Source organism: Condylura cristata, unplaced genomic scaffold (genome assembly GCF_000260355.1).
Source record: "Condylura cristata isolate star-nosed mole 26May11 unplaced genomic scaffold, ConCri1.0 scaffold00011, whole genome shotgun sequence".
In the NCBI taxonomy this organism is placed as follows: Eukaryota; Metazoa; Chordata; class Mammalia; order Eulipotyphla; family Talpidae; genus Condylura; species Condylura cristata.
This window is the reverse complement of record NW_004567112.1, coordinates 27108052-27131805: the sequence shown is the minus strand read 5'-3', so window position 1 is coordinate 27131805 and position 23754 is coordinate 27108052. Positions and strand designations below refer to the sequence as shown.

General features: G+C 36.6%; 1 protein-coding gene across 1 annotated transcript; it reads right to left on the bottom strand.

Annotated features, from left to right (window-relative positions):
- Positions 1–1098: 1098 nt before the first annotated feature.
- Positions 1099–18655, bottom strand: PTPN20 (protein tyrosine phosphatase, non-receptor type 20). The gene is made up of 7 exons (XM_004681046.1): positions 18517–18655; positions 15563–15711; positions 12771–12861; positions 7958–8292; positions 4197–4412; positions 2296–2358; positions 1099–1207 (listed from the first exon to the last, which is right to left on the bottom strand). Exons 1-7 carry the CDS (start codon positions 18653–18655, stop codon positions 1142–1144), a joined length of 1059 nt encoding a protein of 352 aa, XP_004681103.1. The 3' UTR covers positions 1099–1141.
- Positions 18656–23754: the final 5099 nt, after the last annotated feature.

Here is a 23754-nt window from a genome sequence, read left to right as displayed (position 1 = left end):
CACTGCAATTACAATGTTATAAGATATACATATTAGATGTTACAACCTTTTAAAAAATGAATATGGAACTTTTTATTTTCAAAACTATGAATTTAGTTCTGGTTCCCAAAGCCAACTTCTAAATTTTACAGCAGAGGTGAGGCAGTAATGGAAAGAGATGATTTAATGGAACTCTGAAGAAAGAAAATAACTATCCTAGATCTTAGTTTGAAAAATATACCTGGTATAAGAGACACTCAAAAGTATGTAATAATGCTTATATCAAAGTTTATTGGTTAAAGGGCAGAGAGTAAGAGTCAAGTAAAATGCAATATTTACTTTTAACAAAGCAGACTGAGTAATATGTTAAGTGTCAGGGTGGGATAGGAAAGAACTCAAGCCAGGCAAAAATTTCCTCTTGGACTTTCTATATAAACATCCATTTTAGTTTTGGACAGTCCACAAGTGCACTCATGTGATGGAGAGGAGAAACTCTGCCTACCCATGAAATGTTTCCCAGACCAACAGGTCCTTGTCCAGCTCCTCTAGAAGGGCAGTCCGTCTGCTGAGGCCTCTAGGGTCCCCCAGGGGACCCTAAAGCACAGGAAAATGAAATCCAATTATCACAGACAGTTAATGCACCCCAACTGGACCCTTCAGTGAACTGAGTTATTTAAATATCTCCTAAAAGCTTGACAATATGAACAAATATCTGTTTGTACACATCCGTAAGAGATTATGATAAGCTTCTGCAGTTTACCGGTCCCACGTTTCCCAGACTAAGGACACTATCAGGTCCTGGAAATCCCAACTCCTTTAATCGTTTTTCCAAACAACATCTTACTGAACTTAGTTTATGTTATTTATGAGTCCTGTAATCCCTTCAACAAAAAAGGTTACAAGTATTTTCAAGTAACTTTTGTTACACTGGAAAATGTGAGAGGATATTTTGAATCCATCTATTAAGATCAACGGGTAAACACTACTGACTCCAACCAAATGATGCTACCTTCACGGAGAAGTCAGGAAGAAAATCAACTGATACGCAAAGAAAGTACATTGTACACATCAGCAAAGCCCGTCAGCACAGCTTGAGCATGTTCTTTATGGGGAGGCTCCAAGCCACGTGGTCACTTCCAGTATGAAGCAATGGAAGCCTTTCTTAATTGACAGTCTGAAGCTTCTTAAGAACTTCAAGCACAATTTTAAAACAAAAACAATACTGCTCCTATATACATATAGATGAAAAACAATGGAATGTTAAATAATTGAACACCAGTAACAACATTCAGAGAACACACGTAATTTCAAATCACAAAGTTCTTTAAGCAAATATTTAACCAAGAACTTTTATAATTGTATTTTTTTAATATCAGAAAGATAAAGGTACATGAACTAGTTCATGGTTCACAGCCATTTAACTGAAGGGGAAATTTCCTCTCAATTTCAATCTCCTAATCTCTTTTCTAGATAAATCAAATTTCATCATTTTTTAGGTGTAGCCTCAAGTCTCGAGGTAACCTTACTTTAAATAAAACACTTGGGACCTTCCTGGTAGCTAGGGGTTAAGTCTCAGTGCTAATTCCTGAGTTTGATCCTGGCCAGGGAGCTGAGCCACATGGCCCAGCAGACCTCTCCTGTCTTGTCCACTGCTCCCTTCAGCAGTTCTGAGGGGACTGTTCTGCCCCCCACTCTGTCTCTGGTGAGTCTTCTTACCCTCTGTCTCTAGGCAATCTACACTCCACCTCTTCTGCACATAAATAAAATCTTAAAAACCAAGTAAACCCTTTATATCAGCAATGACCTATAAAAATGTCAACTTTTCTTCGAAGATTTAAGAGTACCTGCCCATTGTCATTATTCAAACTCTCCAGACTCCTCCCTTTCTTTGCTCTGGACCCCTCCTCCCTTTCTTCCCATTGATGAGTAATCTGTGACATAGCAATGTCTCCCTATGACTTGCCAATGACTAAATTTTTAGTGATGAGTAATTACCTCAGATTGCTATTTAGAAATTTATGAAAAGTAACCTTAGATGTATTACTTAAATAACATGGCATTATGGACAGGTGTGTCTGGCATCAGGTGAGTTTTAGTTTTGGCTCTGCCACTTGCTAAGTGATCTATCTCATGGCACAGATATCATTGTGCTGACATGAAGTACTTCATCAATACTACCAGAGCAAATCTAGCATCAACTCAATAAGAATTCAATTAGACCATGTGGATAAAAGAGCTGAAATTGTAATACGCAATACACTCTCAATCATTACAGTCATTACTCTTCTTACTGGAATTTATTTGGTGACAGCTTACCTTTGTTTGAATCATGCCACGACGCTGTTCTCTCATTTGGGCCACAATATTCCAGATATTAAACTACAACAGAATAACAGTAATTTTGTATTGTGAATAATGGGGAAAAACTCAACCCCGGAGATTGCCAAATGAGTACTCCACACTGCCTTCCAAAAGAGATGTCAAGATTTAACCAGAAAGGTCTCATTTTCAGTCATAAGAATATGCGCTATTTTTAACAGTCTAATGGATAAGGAAAAGTCATTTAAATGGGTTTGCAGGAAAAAGCAGGAAGCAATAACTTAAAATAAGAATTGCTCTTCAAAAGAAATAACAACAAATTTGCCCTTGTGTGTACCTTCCTGCTCTCCAAGGGGAGAGCTTAAAACAGATTGTAATTCTGGAAAAGTCTGAGGCAAAGAAGAGTTTTTTTCTGGCCACAATAGTAACACAGCTGTTTTTCATCTAAAGAGTCCTCTCAACTCAAGTGGAGACCCTGAGCGACTGTTGGCCCCAAACCAGATCCTGCACCTGCGCGTGGAAACCAGCACTACCAAGTGTGGTCATCATGCTGTGCACAGCCACAAAGAGCTGTTGCTTGTCCACAATGAGATGAGTCCAGAAACTGGTAGTAAGTGTTTAGAAACTGTCATGGCAATGTGACTCTGGCCTTGTGCTGAGCAACATCGCCCTGGAACAGGATAGAGAGCAGCTCAGATATCGCTGAACTTGCCTGGAGAATCTGTGTAGATCAGCTAGAAGACCAACTGTGAGCACTAAGAGCATGCTGACAGCTTCTACTGTAATATTTATCAGAAAGGTCTTGCGGCAAAAAAAAAAAAAAAATATTTCAAATGCAGGAAACAATGTGCTCAGTGATATAATAAGATTTTTGTTAATTATGTAAGATCAATGTGTTAAGTTCTGATTAGTCACATCATTCTACGATGACAATATGGTAACTGGTAATTAGCAACTGCCACTGCATGCTAAAAATAAAAAGTTGTAGAGCAGCCTCAGTTTTGTCAGTTACTCTCACTGCAAGATAAGAATCACTATTGTTCTCAATGTTTTAAGGATTTTAAGCAGGTTTTGATTTTTAAAAAATTATGTACATACACATAACAATAAAAAGAAACAAATGATTTCATATTCTCAGATTTTCATATCCTTGGAGTTTTAATTGATAAGCCAATCTTAAAATGTCACAGGTCATGACTCATTCGTGTTCACACAGCTGATAGGCAATTTGCAGCATGGAGATGCCCCCACCCGTTGTGAGCTCCACAGCCGGCAAACTGGTCTACACCCTACTGAACAAGACCAACTCGCTGCTCATGCGCTCGGATGTCACAGCAATATATCAAACTGCTTTCAAAGTTCCTAAATGCTTACTCTCAATTTCTATAAATTTATCTTGCTGCAGATAACAAACATCCACAGATTGATGCTGGTCCAAGACCTTATTTTGAGTAGCTCTGGTGGACAAAATTTCTGAAAAGAGTAGAGAGGAACACCAATAAGAATACTTGACAATTTAAAGCTTCATGGAAAGCCAATAAGGAAGCAGGACTTATTTCCTGTTTATAAACCTATATCTCTATTCTAATTATAGAATGTAGCATATCACTAGGAAATATACCACCAGTTAAACTCAAATTTATTGTGTACCTACTATGTTCCAAATACTGTCCAAAGCCACTCACATGCACTTTGTATTTTAATCCTCACAGCCACATCCAGGAACCTGCAGCAGTTAAGTACCAAGCAGCTAATCTTTCAGAAGTAGGTACTCAAAGCTCCCAAGTTTCCTATTTACTAAATTGCTTTTGAAGGCCACATACTGTCTCAGGTACTAGAGGCTGTTAAGAGTAGTGTTGTGCTAATAGCATTTGTGTACCTACTTAGCTCACACTTACTGGAAAGTTCTTTTCAATGGCACAGAACACAACATCCACACACAGGAACACCCCTGTCCGGCCCACACCAGCACTGCAGTGAACAACCATGGGTCCTGTAAGGTGGCTCTTCCTCACGTAACGAACATACTTTATAAAGCCATCTACTGAGTCAGGAGTGCCATGGTCTGGCCAGTTGGTGAACTGCAATTGTTTTACAGAATGACTCTTTCCTGTCTGGAGAGAAAGGAGGGAGAGGGAAGAGAGAGAGGGAGAGAAGAATCAATTTCTTATAGTAGAGATCTGATTTCAATTTCATATATATATATATATATATATATATATATCACTACTGCTACTACTACTAATAAAATAGCTATATGGTAATAAAAATAAGAATACTATTAGGTAACATGAATCAAACACTGATTATGTGCCAGATATTGTGCTAAGACTTCACATTCATTATGTCACTAATCCTCACACCAACACTGTCAAGCAGGCACTGTTTCATCCTCATTTTACAGCCGAGAAAGTAAGAACTGGGGGACTGAGAGGTGGGTGTCAGGTCAGAAGGCTCTCACATGTTTAGAGATGGGACAATAATGGAGGCCTCTTGCATCCATGAGACTGCAGAAAAACCAAGACCCTTAAAACCTCTCAGAATGAAAGGTGGTTAGCAACATTGAGAACAAGACGGAAGGCAATCTGTCTTAACTTAAATATTATGCTAGTAAATTTAAGAATAACATACAGGTGCTGTCAAGTTGCCTGATGAGGTGGGGAGAAGAGGTATTTGCGGAGATACCAACCTCATCGAGAATAAAGTGGTAGTGGCCATCTAAATTCCCACTCTTATACTGAAGTCCCTGAAAGTAAAGTCATGAAAGTACCCTCAGAAGAAAAAGGATTTGTTTCATCCCTTCCAAGAGATCCCCCACTGTCCAATGAGGAGTCTTCACAACTCCACTGGGGCCCCTTATGGGAAAGCCAAACATCTACCCTATTTCTCCCCAATGCACCTCCTTTTCCTAAGTTCCAAATAGAAGTAAGTTATTTTAAATCCCAAAGGGAAAACTCAAGTTTGAATCCTAGTACATGAGAATGAAAATCATGTGATGGTATCAAGTTTAGGAATGCTCTCACTCTGCCGAGTATCAGGAATGGAATTTCTCCCACCACCACTGCCCTCTGAGGCCCTGCGCAAAGGCAGGCCTTTCCACCTTCCTGACTCATGAAGACAGAAGCCCTGGTGAAGATTTAACCATGATTTTGAGGCATGTGGGTCTCAGCCTGAAGAACACCATTCTAGACTCCATGCCAGGACACCACAAGTAGATCCCAGAATTTGAATCCTGGAAGACAGGTCATTCTTCTGTTCCTTCTTCTTCCAAGCAAGCTGTCCTTCCCCACCCTAGAATGTACCAAACATCACTAGGAACTAATGTGCTTGGTGTCTTCCCCGACTAGACAGTATAGTACTCTAGAAGTTGAGATTGTATCCTTTCTATATCCAGCATCTGGCACAATACCCAGTTAATAGGATGCAATCAGCGAATACTAGAGAAGTAAGGAACCAGACCAATCCAGGTGTACAAAATAAGAATAGTGTCTAGCACATAAACAGCAAATTCTCCAATCATTATTATTGGTGTAAACCCCACCACCACCACCACACACACACCTCACTCCCCAGTCACCACTCTGTGCTTCAGGCCTCCTACTTTTCAACTTCTAAGTCTTCAATTTCTCATTTTTCACTTAGGAATCCATCCCACAATAAAACCCTCACTTCCCTATATGCTCATCCTTCCCTGTCTTCCAAAGGCACTTCACTCCTTTACCCTCTCTAATTGACATCACCTATTTTCTGTGTTCCTGGTACCAGGATTAAGTTGAATTCTCCTTGCCGTCCACCTGTTTCCAATTCATTATTCCTTCTGTTGTATAAAAACCCCTCTTACCTCTGAGTTTCATACCACTTCATTTCACATCCTCGATTTTATCACTTAAGGGCTAAACCTTCAATTGATCTGTCACATTCACTGAAGATCCTGACCTTCACATTCTGACATCATCCAGAGCAAATTCAAGGTCTCAATAGCCCAACAGACACTCTAAGATCACAGCATTTTTCTTTCTTGCAGAGGCGACCACTCCTTTCTAGTGTCCATAGTGACAGCCACTGCTGGCAATACCATCACTTTTAATATCCAGTATCAAAAATCCTCCAAGTTCTTAAACTCCAACCTCACTTCCTGACCAGAAGGACACCTGTCTTGGACAGCCTGATTTGTGTTTCACTCAAGTATAGCAACAATGTAACCAAATGGAGCTCTTCTGTCCCTTCTATTCTTGATTTACTTCTAGTTGACTAACCCCTGAATCCATTCATTTTCCTAAAAAATTTAAACTACATGCCTAATCCCACAGTCAGCCTGCTAAGAAGAAAATATTAACATAGTTTCATATTTTATTGCTCTTACAAATTGATGGGTTCCAAACTCAGCAACCCTTTTCCTGGTCAATGTCATCACTCCAGTCAACATCTTTGGTGATGATGCCAAATCTCATCACTCTTTTCAAATTTCATCACCCCCTTCATTCCACTGAGCACATGCACAACCCACCTGCTAATCCATCCATTTAGGGCAATGTGACTCACTACTTTCTCCTAAAAAATATTCCTTCTCTATTTTCCAAAATTATTAGAGCAAAAAAAAAAATCTATGAACTATACTAGACCACCAGTCCACAACAGGACGCTCAATAATGACTACAAATGTGCTATATCTGTGCTTCCCAACATGGTGGCCACTAGTAACATCTGAAATGTACCTCTGCAAGTGAGGAACTGAATTTGCTGTTTTACATAAGTTTAAATAATTTAAATTTAAGTTTAAATAGCCACATGTGCCTACCATATTGGATAGCATACTTTTGACCACTCCTTCTGTCACTTGTAAGTCATAAGTCATGTCATATTAAAATCTGCCAATGTTACCTGAAAAACACCAAGGTCTCTGATTTATATCTCACTGCCAACTGATTATGTCACCTTCTTACCTTCATTGTCTTCCAATTACCTTCATGGTAAGGTTCATTTGTGCTCCTTAGCTGAAATCCAAGACATTTCATGCTCTGATTGATCCCAGTTTCTTTTCTATAGCCTCATCATTATATTGCGTTACTCCCTGTCATTGAACTTTTACATTTCAAAGACACTGAACTAGCTATATTTCTCTATACACATCCCATGTTATTTTATATCTAAGAATCTGCTTCTTCTCAGAGTTCTCCTTTGAGTAATTTTCAATTAGTTGTTGCCTGGTACAGCAAACATTCCCCCAAATCCCAAGTAAAGTTAATATACTTCCTTTCTGAACCCCAAAAGCACCCCATACAAATCTCAGTATTACCACTGAGATCAGTATCAGTTCCAATGGTATCAGTGAGTACACTAAACTCTCCACACTCAGCAAAGATAGGACCTGGCACAGTGACTAGCATGCCTGAAGGACGGAATCATATCTCACTCTCAGCACAAGTAGCCCAGGATGAGGCAACTATCCTCTCTGCCCCAACTCCCCTTTTCAAGTTTTTAATCTCTCCAGTCAGAGTTTGGAGGTGGTAGTATCTTACTCTCTGGTACTAAGAAGTAAAAACAAGTTATTTAAAAGTGTCTCTCTATTCTATATCCCATCCTACTTTTAACTTCAATACCTGACGTGTGTTTATATAAATACGTACACATATATAATACTTATTTTTTAAATACTTACAGACTTCCTCATAACTTGAAATATTCGAATGATGAAATATTGAAGTATCTGGTATTTTTCCAAAGAGATACGACAGTTTTTCAATTCCAAAGGCTTGTCTATAGCAATGGGCCAGTAATGGTGGCATTTGGTAACTCCGCATTCTGTCTCTCTGGTTATCATGACAATAATATTAGAGTTATTTTCTAAAACCATTTGCCAAAAGTCTTCTATGGTATCTGGCAGTGGTCCTTGAGTAGCAATATAAAAATACTCTTCTTCAGAATTGACTATTCTAATATAACTAGCATTGATGTAGTCCTTGTTTTCCCCAAGAGGAACCCGTGTTGAATCATCTGTTACAAAAACAGAAACATCCAGTAGATAAAAGGAAAAGCAGGAGAGGCAGACATTACAAAAGCCTTTCACACAGGTAAATCCATTTCTCTCTTTGAGCAATAGAGATGATGGCATGGAAGTTTCTTTTCAAAAGGATTAAGTTCATAAATTTGCATTTTTCCCTTCCAAACCTATTGGTATGCTCTAGAAATAAACAATTAGGGGAATTTTCATTTTGTTTTGTTTTAAATAATGTTCTGCTAAACAGAGGATACCATCAGTATCTCAACACTGAAATATATCAGTTAGATGTAGCACAGGTAGGTTTGGGTTAAGGAGGTTCCTTCTGGTCTGCAACTCAACACAGGAGAGGAGGAGCCCTCTGAGAGAACAAGTGGATGGTATTCTTTTACAAGTTAGAAGGATCTGTACACAAAAGTGAACCTGGAGTAATGGGTTCCAAGATAAAAAGGGAAAACAGTCTCTGATACTTGGTCAAATACAAATATTAGGATTAATGGAATTTTACCAATGTCCCCACATAAGGCAGCCATCTTTTTTCACCCTCTGCCTTCACCTGGTGATGTGGCTATTACAGAAAAGGTATAGTAGCAAAAGGATGCAAAGAAAGGGGTTTGCTCCAAATAACATGGGACAAATTATTACAACAAATGTTAAAGGGACAAAAGAGAGAACAAGTGGAACTTCTCAGCTCACTAATAAAATTCACTGGTCCAGGATTAGTCTTCACATGGGAATCTTTTCCACTTTACAAAGATATCTGGAGCTGCTGTGACTGCTCCCCACACACAGAATAAATGCCTTCAGCACAGGGGGGGTCTCTCCACCATGCAGTAGTCTCAATACTACTACTCTCCCCTACTCAGTCATGTGGATCACTTACCTAGAAAATATGGTCTGCCCAGGATAACTCACACAATTTCCGACAAAACCCTTCTCAAATTCTAACACAGAAACATATTCCTTATGAATATTTAGGGGAAACAGTCACTAGATATAGAAAGATATCACAAAAGGAGACCATTCTGAGAAATGGCAAATGTTTTCCTTTCTATATAAAGGAAGAATATCTTAAGAACTCCTCCTTATATTCTAAATGAAATCTGAGAAAATGTTATAATGTTTGAAAGGATAATGTTTAGTGACATAATTATGTAACAAGAGGATTTAGAAAGATCATTCTCTGAGATCCATCTGTTTTTTCCACAGGTTAAGTAGATGCATTGAATGAGGGAGGATGTGGTGGGAGTCACCATCCCTGCATCTTTTTAAGACCTTAGCACTAGCCTCCACATTATCCCCAGGGATGCAGTATTGCCTTTATTTTACTAACTTCCTAGTAAAAGCAGTTCTGTCAGCTTCCACTTGGCCTTTTCCACCACAATAGTCCTTACTACTCCACAGGTCACAGAACCCATGTGAGGAACTGGCCAGCTACTGAGTATGCCTGCTCCTATGACACAAATTCTAAAACTAGGAAGATAACTACAGAGATCAAGACTCATTGGGCCCACTGTGAAATGGAATTGAACGAAAACTCCCATCAGTTACTTGACCTCCAAATGTACCTCTCTAGCTTTATGTGTCCATCTTCACGTTCATGTTCAATTTCCATTTTTTCACTCAGATTTGCAACACCATTCATTCTCAACCAATGCCCTCACTTCAACATCCTGCAAAGCTGGGAATTCAATTTCCATTGTAATTCAGTCATTTGCAGAATGAGACCTTGGGTTTGATTTTCAGACCCATATCTTCAGAAGGTAAGGGTTGCCTCCAAGCAGACAAAAGTTCTAGGACATTTATGTGGCTCTTGAGCTACACATGTGAAACCCTAAGAGCATCCTTTCTCATCCTCACTTTGCCCAGTGTAACTAGAATCATCTAGCTAATTTCATAATAATTCCTACTTTGATGAAAAGTTCTAGGGCATCAAATTAACAGTCATCCAGAACTTTGCTTCTTGTGAAGTATTGCGGTGATATTTTGTATGTCTCCACTGCTACATCACACCACAGACTACCAGTCTCTCTTGGCACTGGAAAGAAGAGTCATTCATTCCTTTTAAATTTTATCAGATTAATGAAACAATTCATAATACTCATCCTTAAGATTTTGTTTCTGTAGAACAGAACCACTCTCGGTACCAAAATTTGTATCAATCAGTTTTCCAAGAGAAATATAATCCATTTAGTATATAAAGAGTGAGAGAGATTTATTTTAAAGGTTTGGTTCACATGACTGTGGGGGCTAGCCATCTTGAAATTTATAGGACAGATTGCAAGACTGGAGGGAGAGAGTTGGTGATGAGTCTTGAGTCCAAAGAGCCTGGAGACAGAATGCCTTATTACTTAGGGGAACTTCTTTTTCTGCAACTGGAATTGTGTGGCTGAGGGACTGGAGTCTATCTAAACTGACTGAAAGCATGCGTGTGGGCGCTGAGCAGAGCAGGGGCTGCTGCCCTCACAGTGTCCTGAGCTGTGTGAGCCCCCCAGTGAGTATGCTCAGCACACTTCTAACAGAAAAGAAAATTATCCCTCTGATTTTCCTGATGTGATTTTTCAGGAGCTTTCTCTATAAGTTAAAAAAAAAAAAGTGTGGGAAAGATATCAAAGAAACTTTCTATGAGTTATCTCTTAAATTGGCTAGTTTTTAATTACACTGAGGTATGAAGTAAATAACTCAGTGGTCTTAAAAATATAACTTGGTTGAATTACAGTTTATTCTCTTTTAAGAGAAAAGCAAAAGGCTTACATGATTTTTAGTTTTAATCATTTAACTCTTTTTCATATTTTTGCATCATTTTAGCTGACATTCTTCTTGTACTAAGAATAAAAAGTTCAAGCCAGATGAAATGCTAAATTCTCTTATAATCCTGAGAGATTCATTTGAAGAGCAATTGCATCCAGTCTCCTTGAGAGCTACTTGTACATGTAGGGGCAGGAGTAATAATGGGAACATCTGAGCACTCAGAGTGGAACCCAATCATTTGCATTCTCTCTTAAAATGTCTAATAGCAGCCCATCATTCAGATTTCAGAAATATGCACTTCTGCATACCTTTTCCATCATGGTAGCAAAATAAATAATTTTATCTTGGGAGGTTATTTATTACACTTATAATAACAAAGTTATTTTAGATTGGAGTGAGCCAAGTAAGTAAGAAGGTGTTTAGCCTTAGATAGCCATCACTGTGTTCTACTCTGGCATCTATGATAACTACATCAAGTCTAATAGGAGAAACAGGAGAGTAAACAGATAATTAAAATATACATTTTTGGTGAGCAGAAGAAGGTATTCACAAGATGCTTTAAGGAAAACAAGGAAGGTCTAAACAAAATAGCTCTAAGAGACAGTAGGAATTACCTCATCAAAGAGAGGTGGATGGATGGGATCACAGGTTCAAAAGCTTGGAGACAAGAGAAAGAGATGATACATTGCAGAGACCAAAAGCAGCTCCGGGGGAGTGAGGATAAAGAGATGTAATTTATGACATGCTATAGAATTTTAACATGCTGGTAACAGAAAGCCAAAGAAAAACTCTAAAAGGATGTTCTGATTTACATTTTGAGAAAATCATGTCTGTAGCTGCAGTGAGAAAACAATACTGGAGGCAGTGAAAAAGTCAGAGACAGGCTGAGAGAACAGGCTCAGTCTAAGTTGGCAGAATCGGGAATCAAAATGTGAGGGAAGATTCTAGAGGCATTAAGAGAGTAAAACAAAAGTACCTAGTGACTACTTTTGGATATTGCAGTTTCCTGGCTTGGACAAGTAGGTGCTTATTGCAAGTAAGATATAAGGACAAAGATCAAGTTGGAGAAAAGAAAAATGCCAAATTCAATTTGGGAATAAACTTATCTTGAAAAGAATGAGAGGCTTGAGATTTTCTGTCTCACATTAAAACTGTGCTGTATTCTGTTTCTGCTTTTTGGATAATCTGAGATAAATTCTATGAGAATCTGTGGGTGTTGGGGGAGGATGGGGTGCAGTGTCACTAGCTTCACCCAGTAATGTATAAGGCCTTCTGTGGAGACAATCCAAGAGCAGCCTCCTGGCGGAGAGTCGTTTAACAGCTTTATTGACCAACACAAAGGATAAAAACAGTCCCATTATACTTGTGTGTCTAAACAAAGGGACAAGTAGTCAGGGATTTAGATACCAAATATGACAGAAGTCTCAGACTATTAGAATTTATGTTCTAGATGGTTTATGACCTGAGAAGTAGTGCTGCATAGGAATTAGGCTGAAGGATCGCTATAAATAATTCTCTGATCTTGTCTGGAAGAAGTACCTAGACTAGTATATCCATGTCCTAGTATATCCAAGAATATGCCCAGCCCACCCATACCTAGCTATTTGTCGGAACACTTCATCATGGTCATGGTCAAAGGCCTCATACTGAAAGACATACAATCCATTTTTTATCTTTTCCCAAAATGTCAACAGGAAAATAATCAAAACCATTTTTAGCTTACATGGAAGAATATCCCGATATCTGTTTTTATCTCTGTTGTTTGGTTCATTCCCAGAGTTGAACTCACCAGGCAGATTCGTACTTTCTAAAGACTTTAAAAGGTAAGAGATATAAGTCAAGCATTTACTATAACAAATAAAAAGAAAAAAATCTGCCTTTGTTTTCTGTTCATGATCCTTAAACCCCTATAGGTTATGAGCTGATGTTAAATATATTGTATAGAGAAGTCAGAACCCTATTAAGAAAAATATTATATATTCTATTTCAAATTTGATATGTCAAACAACAAATTGCTTGATAAAATGTAAAATTTTTCCCTTGCTCCTCAATATTTGTCCTTTTTCACACACAAAAAGATAATAGAGAATAATGAGTAGGACCTACTCATAAGTCTATCATCTTATAAACAAAAACAATAAAATAATAGCAACTAAAGTGTATGTATATATAAAGAAGGAAATACAAAGTTTAAAAAAAAAAAGTCTTGCCCCATGGGAAAAAAATATAGCTAAGCTATACCAATGAAGGAAATCTTCCTATTTAAAAATATATGTCTTAAATAAACAATCTTAACCTAACTGGAATGTTTCCCATAATGGCGATTATAATTGTAGGTTCTTTTTAGTCAGATAATGTCATTTTTCTAAATCTATGCAGATACTTTTAAAGTTCTTATTTAAGTAACATGGCAACAAAGCATTATGTACATTTCAAATGTGTGTTATTAAGAATTTTATTATTTTTTGTTAATAATAATAAATTTATTATTATTTATTAAGAATTTCTTTACCAAGTATGAATTCAATAAGCATTTATTAAACTTTAGCAATGCACTCAGCACTGTTAAGCTTTAACAATGTACTCAGCACTGTTCTAGATACTGGAGTACAAAGATACATCTGAAATGTGCACATCTCTAGATGTGGCCACTGTAGAGATGCTGGTACAGAGCAGAGGTAGCATCAGCTTGTGCCTGGAGGTGGGGGAAGGAAAGCTCCAAGAGGGAAGCAGTACTTGATAACTTCCCGAGTCATCAGAAGTTACCCTCTGAGCATCTGTGTGTGCAAGGAGAGCGGAGTGAAGGTGCAGCACACCACCTGGTGAGACAGGAGTGGTGTGCGTGTCCTCGCTGGGATCAGGAGCCATGTGGCAACAAGTGCATGCAATCTAGTCCAAGGGACTCAAAATTAGTTAGTAAGACCTGGTCTCATCTATAAAAGAAACTGAGATATATTCAGTTCTACTCATATTAAAATATTTGTGAATAAAGTCTGAAAGTCTACATTTTAAAAGCTTTCATTAACCCCTGAGTAGGCAGCTTGGCACTTCAGTCATTAAATAGCGGTGGTGTACAAAGCCATTCCCCAGTGGGGACTGAGGAGCCAGTGAAAGTTTTAAGCAATAGGAGAAGATGGTAAAATTTTCACCATTTAAATCTTTATGCAAACTAATTCTAAAATTAATCTGAAAAAATTCTATAGGAAGAACCAGAGTAACTTTGTAGAAGGAGAGAAATGTATAAAGATGAGTCTTAACAAATGATAAAAGACAATAAATGCTATGCTAATTAAAAGTTTCGCATACTGCATGAATAAGCAAATCAATGAAAAATATCTGCATATAAATTAAAATATAGTGCATGACATAAGTGACAGTTTAAATGACTAAAGAGAAATTTTAATAGGCTAGTGGGCAACTGGATAGCTATATAACATTTGGTTTACCAAGTACCCTATCTTAAATTGAATATAAGGTGAATCAAAGACTTTGGTATTTTGAAAAATAATAAAAGTAAAATACTTTTACATTTATTTAAAAATATGACATGTTATTATGATGATCCCAGAGAACGCCAAGGGGCATTCCCAAACAACACAGAAGACCTGAACTCCCAATGAGTTACTATGACCCTGATATATTAACCACTAAAGATTAGCTATTTCCTCTTAGTAAATGTATGGGTGTGCACACACATGTGTAACACAATCAACAAAGTGTAAAAATTTACCACATATAACAAAAAGGAAATGGGTAATGTCTTCTTTATATAAAGTTATTGATTTTAAAATGTAATAGAAAGTTGGGCAAAGAATTGGAACTAGCAGTTCACTGAAAATATGCACGAAAGACTTAAAACATATGGAAAGTGATTCATTTGTTCTCAAATAAATACCAAGGAAATCATCAACAACAAATTGTTATTTAAGCAATAAGCAAAGTTCCAAAACTTTAATAGCACAAAATACTACCTTTGTAGGAATTTGTTCTAAAGAATATTTATTATATTATCAGGCATATGAAGAAGAGAGATAATTGTTGTTCATAATGACAGCAAGAACTAGAATAATCTAAATGTCCATCGAAAGGACTGTTTAAAGAAGGTCTTTATCATACAATTAACTACCATGTAACATGCAACACGTAAAAAGAATGAGAGCTGTTAATATATTTAGAAATTATTTTGAATGTGAATTTGCTTTTAGAAGAAAGGACAGAATAGTGACAAGTCCAACAATTTTATATTTCATATGTAAGTATATATGACAAGCTTACTAGGGGGAGGGACCCTCCAAAGGGTCCTACAAAGTCAGAAGAAAAAGTGACACACTATCCATTTTATAATCTTTTACGCTACCTGACTTTTACTAGATATACACCCATTACTTTAAAAATAAATTTTAAAAACATTAGCAACATACTTAATCTGAGTAACAGAAAAAAAAACCCTCATAGTAATGTGGAAAAAGAAATCACATAGAAGTTTTATTGCAAGTATTAGAGGAAAACACATACCAAGAACTCCTGGTTGATCTCGCTTTCTACTACTTTTCTCTCAAATGTTTTTAAGTATTCCTTGATAGCTGATTGCTCATGAGACGTGAATATGAACGGTCGAATCTGAGCCAACTGATTTAGTTCAGCTTCAGTAACTATTTGCATGTCTAAAAAAAGAAAAATTCACATTTTTAAGTTATTTTTATATATGTAAAAGGAAATTTTATTTTGTTTTCTCTTAATTAAAGTCGTTTAAAAGTTAACAAAATTTATTTCACCAAAGAAGGGTCTACTACTTTGAAAGGAAGAATCCCTATTTTGGAAAATCATGACTATCTAATTTTGGAATAAAAAACACCCACTATTCTAGGAGAAAACTGCTCAGTGCTATAAATACAACAGCTGAAGTGAGCTGGTAAGTGTTCTGTTTTATAATGTTGGGTTCACGAATTGACAGTTATTCCAAGGTAAGCACAAACAAGACGTGGATGAGAAATAGAAAGAACTTCGGCCCTCCCTGAGCAGAAGTCCTTAGAGTCAGAAATGAAAACGTGGAGAGTTTAACACACCTTATTTTAAAACAGATCAAGTACATACACACACATGCATGTACATATAGATCACATACAATCCAAGTATAGAAAATACCATATACAATATGGTATTTACAAAATTTAAAAGTATATAAATACAGCATATTTAAAAGTATATAAATACAGCATCTAAGAGATATACTACATAACGTAATATAAAACATAATACAACACAATTACATTATGTATTGTATTTCATTATGCACTTATAACTAACAATAACAGAAAAGAATACATTGTATTTAATAGTACACATAGAATCTTTTTTGTAAATAATAACAGTGTAGGTCACAAATATTTGAAATTTTATAGATCATATTCACTGGCCAAAATGCAATAAATCTACAAGTGAATAGTAAAGTATTATTTTAAAAAACTTTTGAGATAAAATGTTTATGTGAAATGAGTTCTCAGAAATTTCTTTCCCAAGCGAAACATGAACAAAAGTTATATTAATGCCAGAAAAAAATACATACAAAAAGCAGTTAAAGAACAGGCACAAAAAAGTGGTATAACTTTCTAAGAACCTGCCCTGGGAAATTCATCTTGTCTCTGAACCCTACTATTCCCAAAAAGCTCTTGGTAGGGGTATACAATAGAGAGACTTCTGGCTGCAAGGGGCAATCATAGCAATCCTAACATCTTGCAATATATCTAAATTTAGTATGAGAGGTGGTATAGGATGTACAGAAGGGGATAAAATGAACTTCCATGAGAGTAAAGCCATTTTAATCATATTGGACCCCTAACATAAGGGGAAATTTGAAGAGAGGTGGAAATTATAAAATCCAATAGAAGTGTTATTAAAAGAACACTCTTTGTAAAAGAATGTTTTCACTGGGTTTATTAGTAGACTTAACACAGCAGAGAGAGTCAATGAGCTGGAAGATGGATTGAAAAAAAACTACCTTAGCTGAAACTCAGAGAGAAGAAAAAGGAGAAAAAAGTAAAAACGCTACTGATACAGACATTTTTGGAAACAGTTCATCTGTTACATATTTATGACTCAGAAACCCAATTCTAGACATTTACCTCAAAGAAATGGGAACTTAAGTTTGCACAAAACCAGTTGTGAATGTTTGCAGTACTTTTATCCATGATTCCCCCAAATCTGGAAACAACCCAAATGTCCTTCAACTGGCAAATGGAAAAACAAATTGGTGTAGATATACAATAGAATACTATTTAGCAATAAATAAGTAAATACTTATGCAATGGCATATGAATGAATATTAAAAGTATGATGCTACATGAAAGAAACTGAACTCAAAAGGCAACATATTTATGATTCCATTTACATGACACTTTGGAAAAGACAAAAGTAAAAAATAAGAAAAAAAACAGATTACTGGTTGCCAGGTGCTAATGGTGGGGTGAGGGGTTGACCACAGAAAGCACAGGAGAAATTTGAGGGGTTGAAGGAAATACCAATGTCTTGATGGTGGTGGTAGACCCCTTTGCCTACTCTCATAGAACTAAAAGGGTGAATCTGCTATATACAAATTGTACTTAAATGTTTAAAAAGTGTCTTCTCTGATGTCTTGTTAATTTGGTGTGAGACATATCTGTGCAGGAGTGACCCTATGACTCTGAACCACATACAGTGTTATAAACACTAGTCCCTCAATAAATAAATGAATAAATGAGCATTTCCTTAAAATATTCTTGTGCATATGTATTTACAATAATTGCATAGTACAGTATTGCCTTATTACATCTGATATTTTTCAAATTAAAAAATTACTTGAGAAAACGTTCTGGCACTTGATAAGAGGTTGAGATAGGAGATCTCTAAGATCCTCTTAAAGTCCAAGGTTTTTAAGTTACATATGTGATTCCTCAAATTCACAAAGAAAGCTTTTATTATATGTGTGTATATATGTGCCTGTGTTTGTATATACAAATATATGTCTGTGGTTGTATTTACAAATGTAAATACATCTATATAGAAAAAAATAGAATATTCTTCAGTATTATGTTTTACTTTACTATATATAACTTTTCTTTTTGTTCCACATGTAATTATATGTAATCTAAAACAAATTATTTTATTTACAAAGTATACACTGTATCACAAATAAAAACTAAGGAAATAAGGAAGCAGGTCATATTCAAGTTTACATACATTTATAATCCCTAGTTTAAGAAAATAAAAAGTCATTTTACTAAATTGGCATATTTGATAGAATAAAATATTAAAGACAGCCTAGAAATCTATCTGCAAGCATGTAGGGTATAGAGCATTTTCAACAGAATATCGTATTTTAATTGTTAATTGTTCCTAGATTTTTCTTGTATTTATTTTAGAAAACTCTTTGTGCATACCTCTGAAGCTCAGTGTCCTTAAGAGTCTGCTATAAAAACAGGGTAAAGTCCTACCTTCAAGCTGTGGGTTGGAAATCCGGGAAGGTCCTGCAAGCTCTTCAGACTCACTGCTCCAAAGGTCTCTTTGATAGGAGTCATTGGTCAGCCATGTGCTGCGTTCACTCTCACTTAGAAAAGAAATTAAAACATACATTTATGATCTTTGAACAAATGTAATCATTTAATAAAGATCTCAGATACTCCATATTAATAGTTCAACTGGCATTCACCTCCCTTACAGTTCAGCTACCTGCTTCCACTGTCAGCACTGAGAATTGGCCCCCTTCCAAATAGAACATTTGAAAGTCCCAGTCTCTGATCACAAACTCCCATTTCGCCCATGTTTACGTGGCTTGCAAACAAGTTGTTTGGATCACATATTCACCTGCCTTCCTCCTTTCCCCTGGGTTTTTCTTCATATATTATTAATCTCTCCCTATATACAAGTTCTTCCAGATGTGAGAATACTCTGTTGTCCCTCATCTTAATAAATAAATAAATAAATAAATAAACTTTATATCCGATGTAGCTACAGTTCTCTCTTGGGATTTTTCAGTTATTACCCACATTACTTTCTGTTTCCTTTTGAATTTCTCTCTAATCAACTGACTTACTTAAGCTAAAGGCTGCCACTTATGGCAACGTGCACCCTCACTTAACAAATGTGTTTTAACTTAATTTCTGGGTCTAAGATCCAATATAAAGGAAATTCTTCCTGAAATTTAAATTTCATTACACCTGCCCCCCAACTCAGTGTTACCTTAGCGCAACCTGCTCCCTTCTAAGAGCTGCAAACACATACATAAAGTTTGGAACTGTAAAGCTGCTGAGACAATAGACTAACTGAATTCTTTAGAACAACCTTTTTCTTGTGTTAAAACCAGTTATGAGATCACAAATATACACTATGTCAAGCCAAATGCAGTCATACTTACTATAATGAGCTATAGCTTAAAATGATTAAAAATTTGAGGGTCATTACTCACTGTCTCCACTCAGAGGACTAGCTGTAATTATGAATAAGCAGAAAACTCACTAAATAAACAGATCAGTTATACCTTCCTGTGTCATCTTTATAAAGTCTCTCATATTTACTATGTTGGAATTTCTGAAGATAGTAATCTACATCCTCCGAGTTAATATTATCTTCAAAAACCTAGAAATGTAAGGAAACAAAATTATGGCTGTGATTTTAGGATAGTTTGAGAGAAATATGATCTCTATGGCTTCTTAAGAAGAATAAGGTCTTCAATAAGAGAGTTAAAACCACAACAGTGTTGCTATTATTCTTAGAAATCACTTCCAATGTGCATTTCCCTATTAACAAATTCCCAATCTGTCAGTAGTACAGAGTATACAGTAAGATGTACATACAAGTGATTTGTATGAAATCACTCATATTATTTTCTAAAAATTGATAAAAGTAAGCTTCCTTTTTCTTAAAATATTAACACAACCCAAATTTTGGAGTGGCTGCTTATCACATTTAATTTACAATGAATATAAGATTCCTAGCACCATATTTATCACTATTAATTTAACCCAATAATTCTAAGTATGTCTCTGCCAATGGGATTTTGTAATGCTTGAGGGAGAGATGACTTTGTTGCATTTGCAGCTTCCTGTAAGGCACCTGGCTCACAGGTAAACAAAGTTGAATATATTCAAGGGGAAAAACTCACACTGAAATAAAAGAGTCAGTAATCAATATTTAGTCCTCAATTGTGCTTCAATTAATCCACTCATTCATTTGACATTTCTTTTCTTGGGGCCTAGTATGTGCAGGTATTGTTTAAGTGCTACAGATAAAACAATGAACAAGAAAGGCTTCTATTCTGCTCTTGTGCAAAACAGAAATTCTAATCACAAGAGAGAGAATACACCAGCAAGCAAATAAAAATCACAACTGGTGTTTTTTTTTTTAAAGATTGATTTATTTATTCATACAGAACTGGGGTACAGGCCAGAGATGCGGAGGGTGAGAGGATTCACCAGAGACAGAGTGGGGAGCAGAACAGGCAGATCGACGAAGTACACTGCTGAGGGGAGCAGTGGGCGGGTCAGGAGAGGTCTGCCACACAATGTGGTCTCCTCCGGGGCAGGCGGGAATCAAACTCATGCGGAAGTGGAAGTGGCTTAAGCTTCTTAGTGCAGTGCTTTAACCCACTGCGCCACCAGGGAGGGCCTGGTGTTTTAATAAAGTAACAGAAAAAGGTGATACATAAATTCCACATACCTAGAAGGTAAAAGAAAAGGCTAAGCAAAGAGGCAAAGAAATACTATGAGCGAAAGGAAGAGCAGGCCAAAAATCCTGTAGGACCTCCGCAGCCAGGCCTGTAGCTAATTTTCCCTCTTCACCTCACGCTGCTCTCTCCCACATGCAATATTCCCAGCCACAATCCAAGTCCTGTCTTTTCAACTGTTTTTGAAATGTCTTTCAATAACTTTAATTTCATAAAAACTTATTACGCTTTTCCCCTCTTGCTGTGTGTATGTGTTCTGTTTAATTCCATGAACCTTCCTAGATCTGGAATACCTTTTGTGGGCTATCATTCCAGAACAAGGTTTAATCAATTTCAAAACAAAACCATGATTTGGGAATGATATTAACAGCACTCCTATCATATTTATTTTTTCTGAACAAGTCAAAACAGGTAACTTAAGTCTTTACCTAAAATAGGTACACATTAACTGAAATGCGAGATTAAATTACATTTAGAAATAATTTAATCATCTCAGAATATATTAAATTCTAATTAATTAGCTAATTGTCATTTGAAATAATATATGAAACATTACTTTTTTAGAAAAGAGTATCAACTCTTAAAGTGTTTAAACTTTGCTATTAGTAGTTGGGAATTTAATCCACATAGAATCAATTTCAGTGTAAAGTGGACCTGACCCACTTTGCTCAACCACCAAAAATGATCTTGCATTCAACTGGACCTTCACAGGGTCCAATCGGTCACACCTGGTGTCAGGTGACCTTTGCAGAAACACACAGAGGAGGAGCTATGCAACATGTCAGCAGGGCACCCTCAGACCTGGCCTCATCAGGCTCAGCTCCAGGCTCAGCTCTACTGTAAGACAGTGAGCCCACAGGGCGGTTGCCCCGGTGACCCTGGCTTAGAAGACACAAACTACACCGGATCTGCATTTCTTTTAACAACCCAAAAATAAAACATTTGGTGATCATGGCATGGGGTTCCCTACATTCAGTCTACTTGTACTTTCAACAGGACATATATCTCATTAATAATCTATCATAATTCTTCTAGTGTAGGAGTCATTTTTTACCATAACCAATGCTATCTGGTAGCAGAACTGATATTCTATTTTTATCAGGTTTCTGAAGAAACAGGGTGTCAAAGGTTAGCACAAAATCATTTTGTTGACCTTTACTCACAGGTAGTACTGTAGTTTTATTTGTCCTATTTGAATAATTATTTTTCTACCAGCACCGTAAAAGAGAAGATCATTCTGTCCACAATATCACCTGTTACGCTAAAAAATAATGTATACATACATGGAACATTTTCTATAATCTTATGCAGTCTCATTGTTCTAATTTACCACTCCTATACGGTTACCAAAGTTCTTTTACACCTATAATTAGAGTCTTTTACACCTATAATTAGTGTTGCTCTGTGTATTTTAGTTAGTTGAATTATTTTATATCACAAAATCAAGAGGAAATGTCCCCCAAAGATTCTTTCTCATAATCTACATGGATGACCATTAAATTAAATGACTTAGACCTGAAAACTAGCTTATTAACACTAATTGGTAAGAAAAATCCCTAAAAATTAAATTCACAATCATTAAAATAAGAATGTGGAAATTGTGAATAAAATGGATGGAAGAAAGGAAGTAAGAGTCATATCACACCAACATGCTCCCTCTCACCTCCAATAAGACATGTTTAAACAGCCATTTGCATATAATTGATTTGTGAAGTGACACCACCTGAATGAGAAGTCACAGCACAATTTAAAACCAAGACATATTTCAAGTCATGCTTGAAAATCTACTTGATTATATTTATCAAAGAAGCACACTATCCTAGATGGCTGCAAATCAAATTAAAGGTTCACTTAGGACTCTAATATGTCTTTGAATGAGATGTGATTTGACTAACAATGCCAAAAAGACACAAGGAGAAACACACTAAGTTATCAAGGTGTCAGGTCTTTTAGAAACTGATCACTGAATCAAATTATGTCAAGTTAAAGAAAAGCTAGATAAATGTTTCTGAGGAATCTAAGTTAGTTTTTCTGAACTGCATATGCCAAAGATTTATGAGTACAAAGTGAAAGTAGTAATACCAGGAGACAGAAGCGTGATTTCTACTCTTTTCTGTGTGGCTGAAGAGATGCATGATCAAGAACAAAATATCAGCTCTCTAGGACTCAGTTTCTTCACGTCAAAAATGAGTGTTGGACTAGAAATTTCTTGATCTATCCTCCAAATCTAACCATCTGCTAGTCTATGAGTCTACACAATTCCTCGGGCCACATCATAACCAAAAGGCCATTATATGCCTATTTTATCAAATTAATTGCTTTATGAAACATAATAGCAAATTTTAATAAAATCATCTAATTTTCTCCATACACTCTAAAAAAAAACTATATAGAAATATCCTAAGATACTTGTTTTCTAAAGGGCCTCTGATAGCATATCAAAATTCATCCGAGATAGGTTCATTCATAAGATATAGGGGGGCCCAAACCATAACATGTGCTCAGTTCCAGAAGGAAGTAGTATATGGTATACAAAGGATCTACTCTATTCAGGACATTGCTCTCTCCCAGCGTCTCTGCTTCAGAACACTACCATGAGGAGACAAAAGTTCCAACAGTGGGACCAAGAGACCCGCACCAGAGGCTGCCAGTTAGAGATGGGGTGGTGACCTTGAGCAGCCACCTTCCACAGTAGAGGGGTAGACAGATTCCTACAGAGACAAGAGCCAAATTGCAGTTTTATTTTTAAAGCAGCAGCAGATTCGGGTGAAGGCGCAGCCAATCTGGGAAAGCGGGGAAGGCAGTGCTTTAGCTCTATGTTGAACTTACAAGAAATGAGTATAAGGACAGCAAAATGATCTAAGTCCCTAAGTTTCAGTAGATCAGGTAAGAGGATGGAAAACAAGAATAAAAACAAAACAAAACAAAACAAAAAAGGTGCACAAAAGCTGTAAGTGCTCCACTTCTGACAGTATTTCCATGTGGGAATTTTCACTGGCTTTTCATAGCC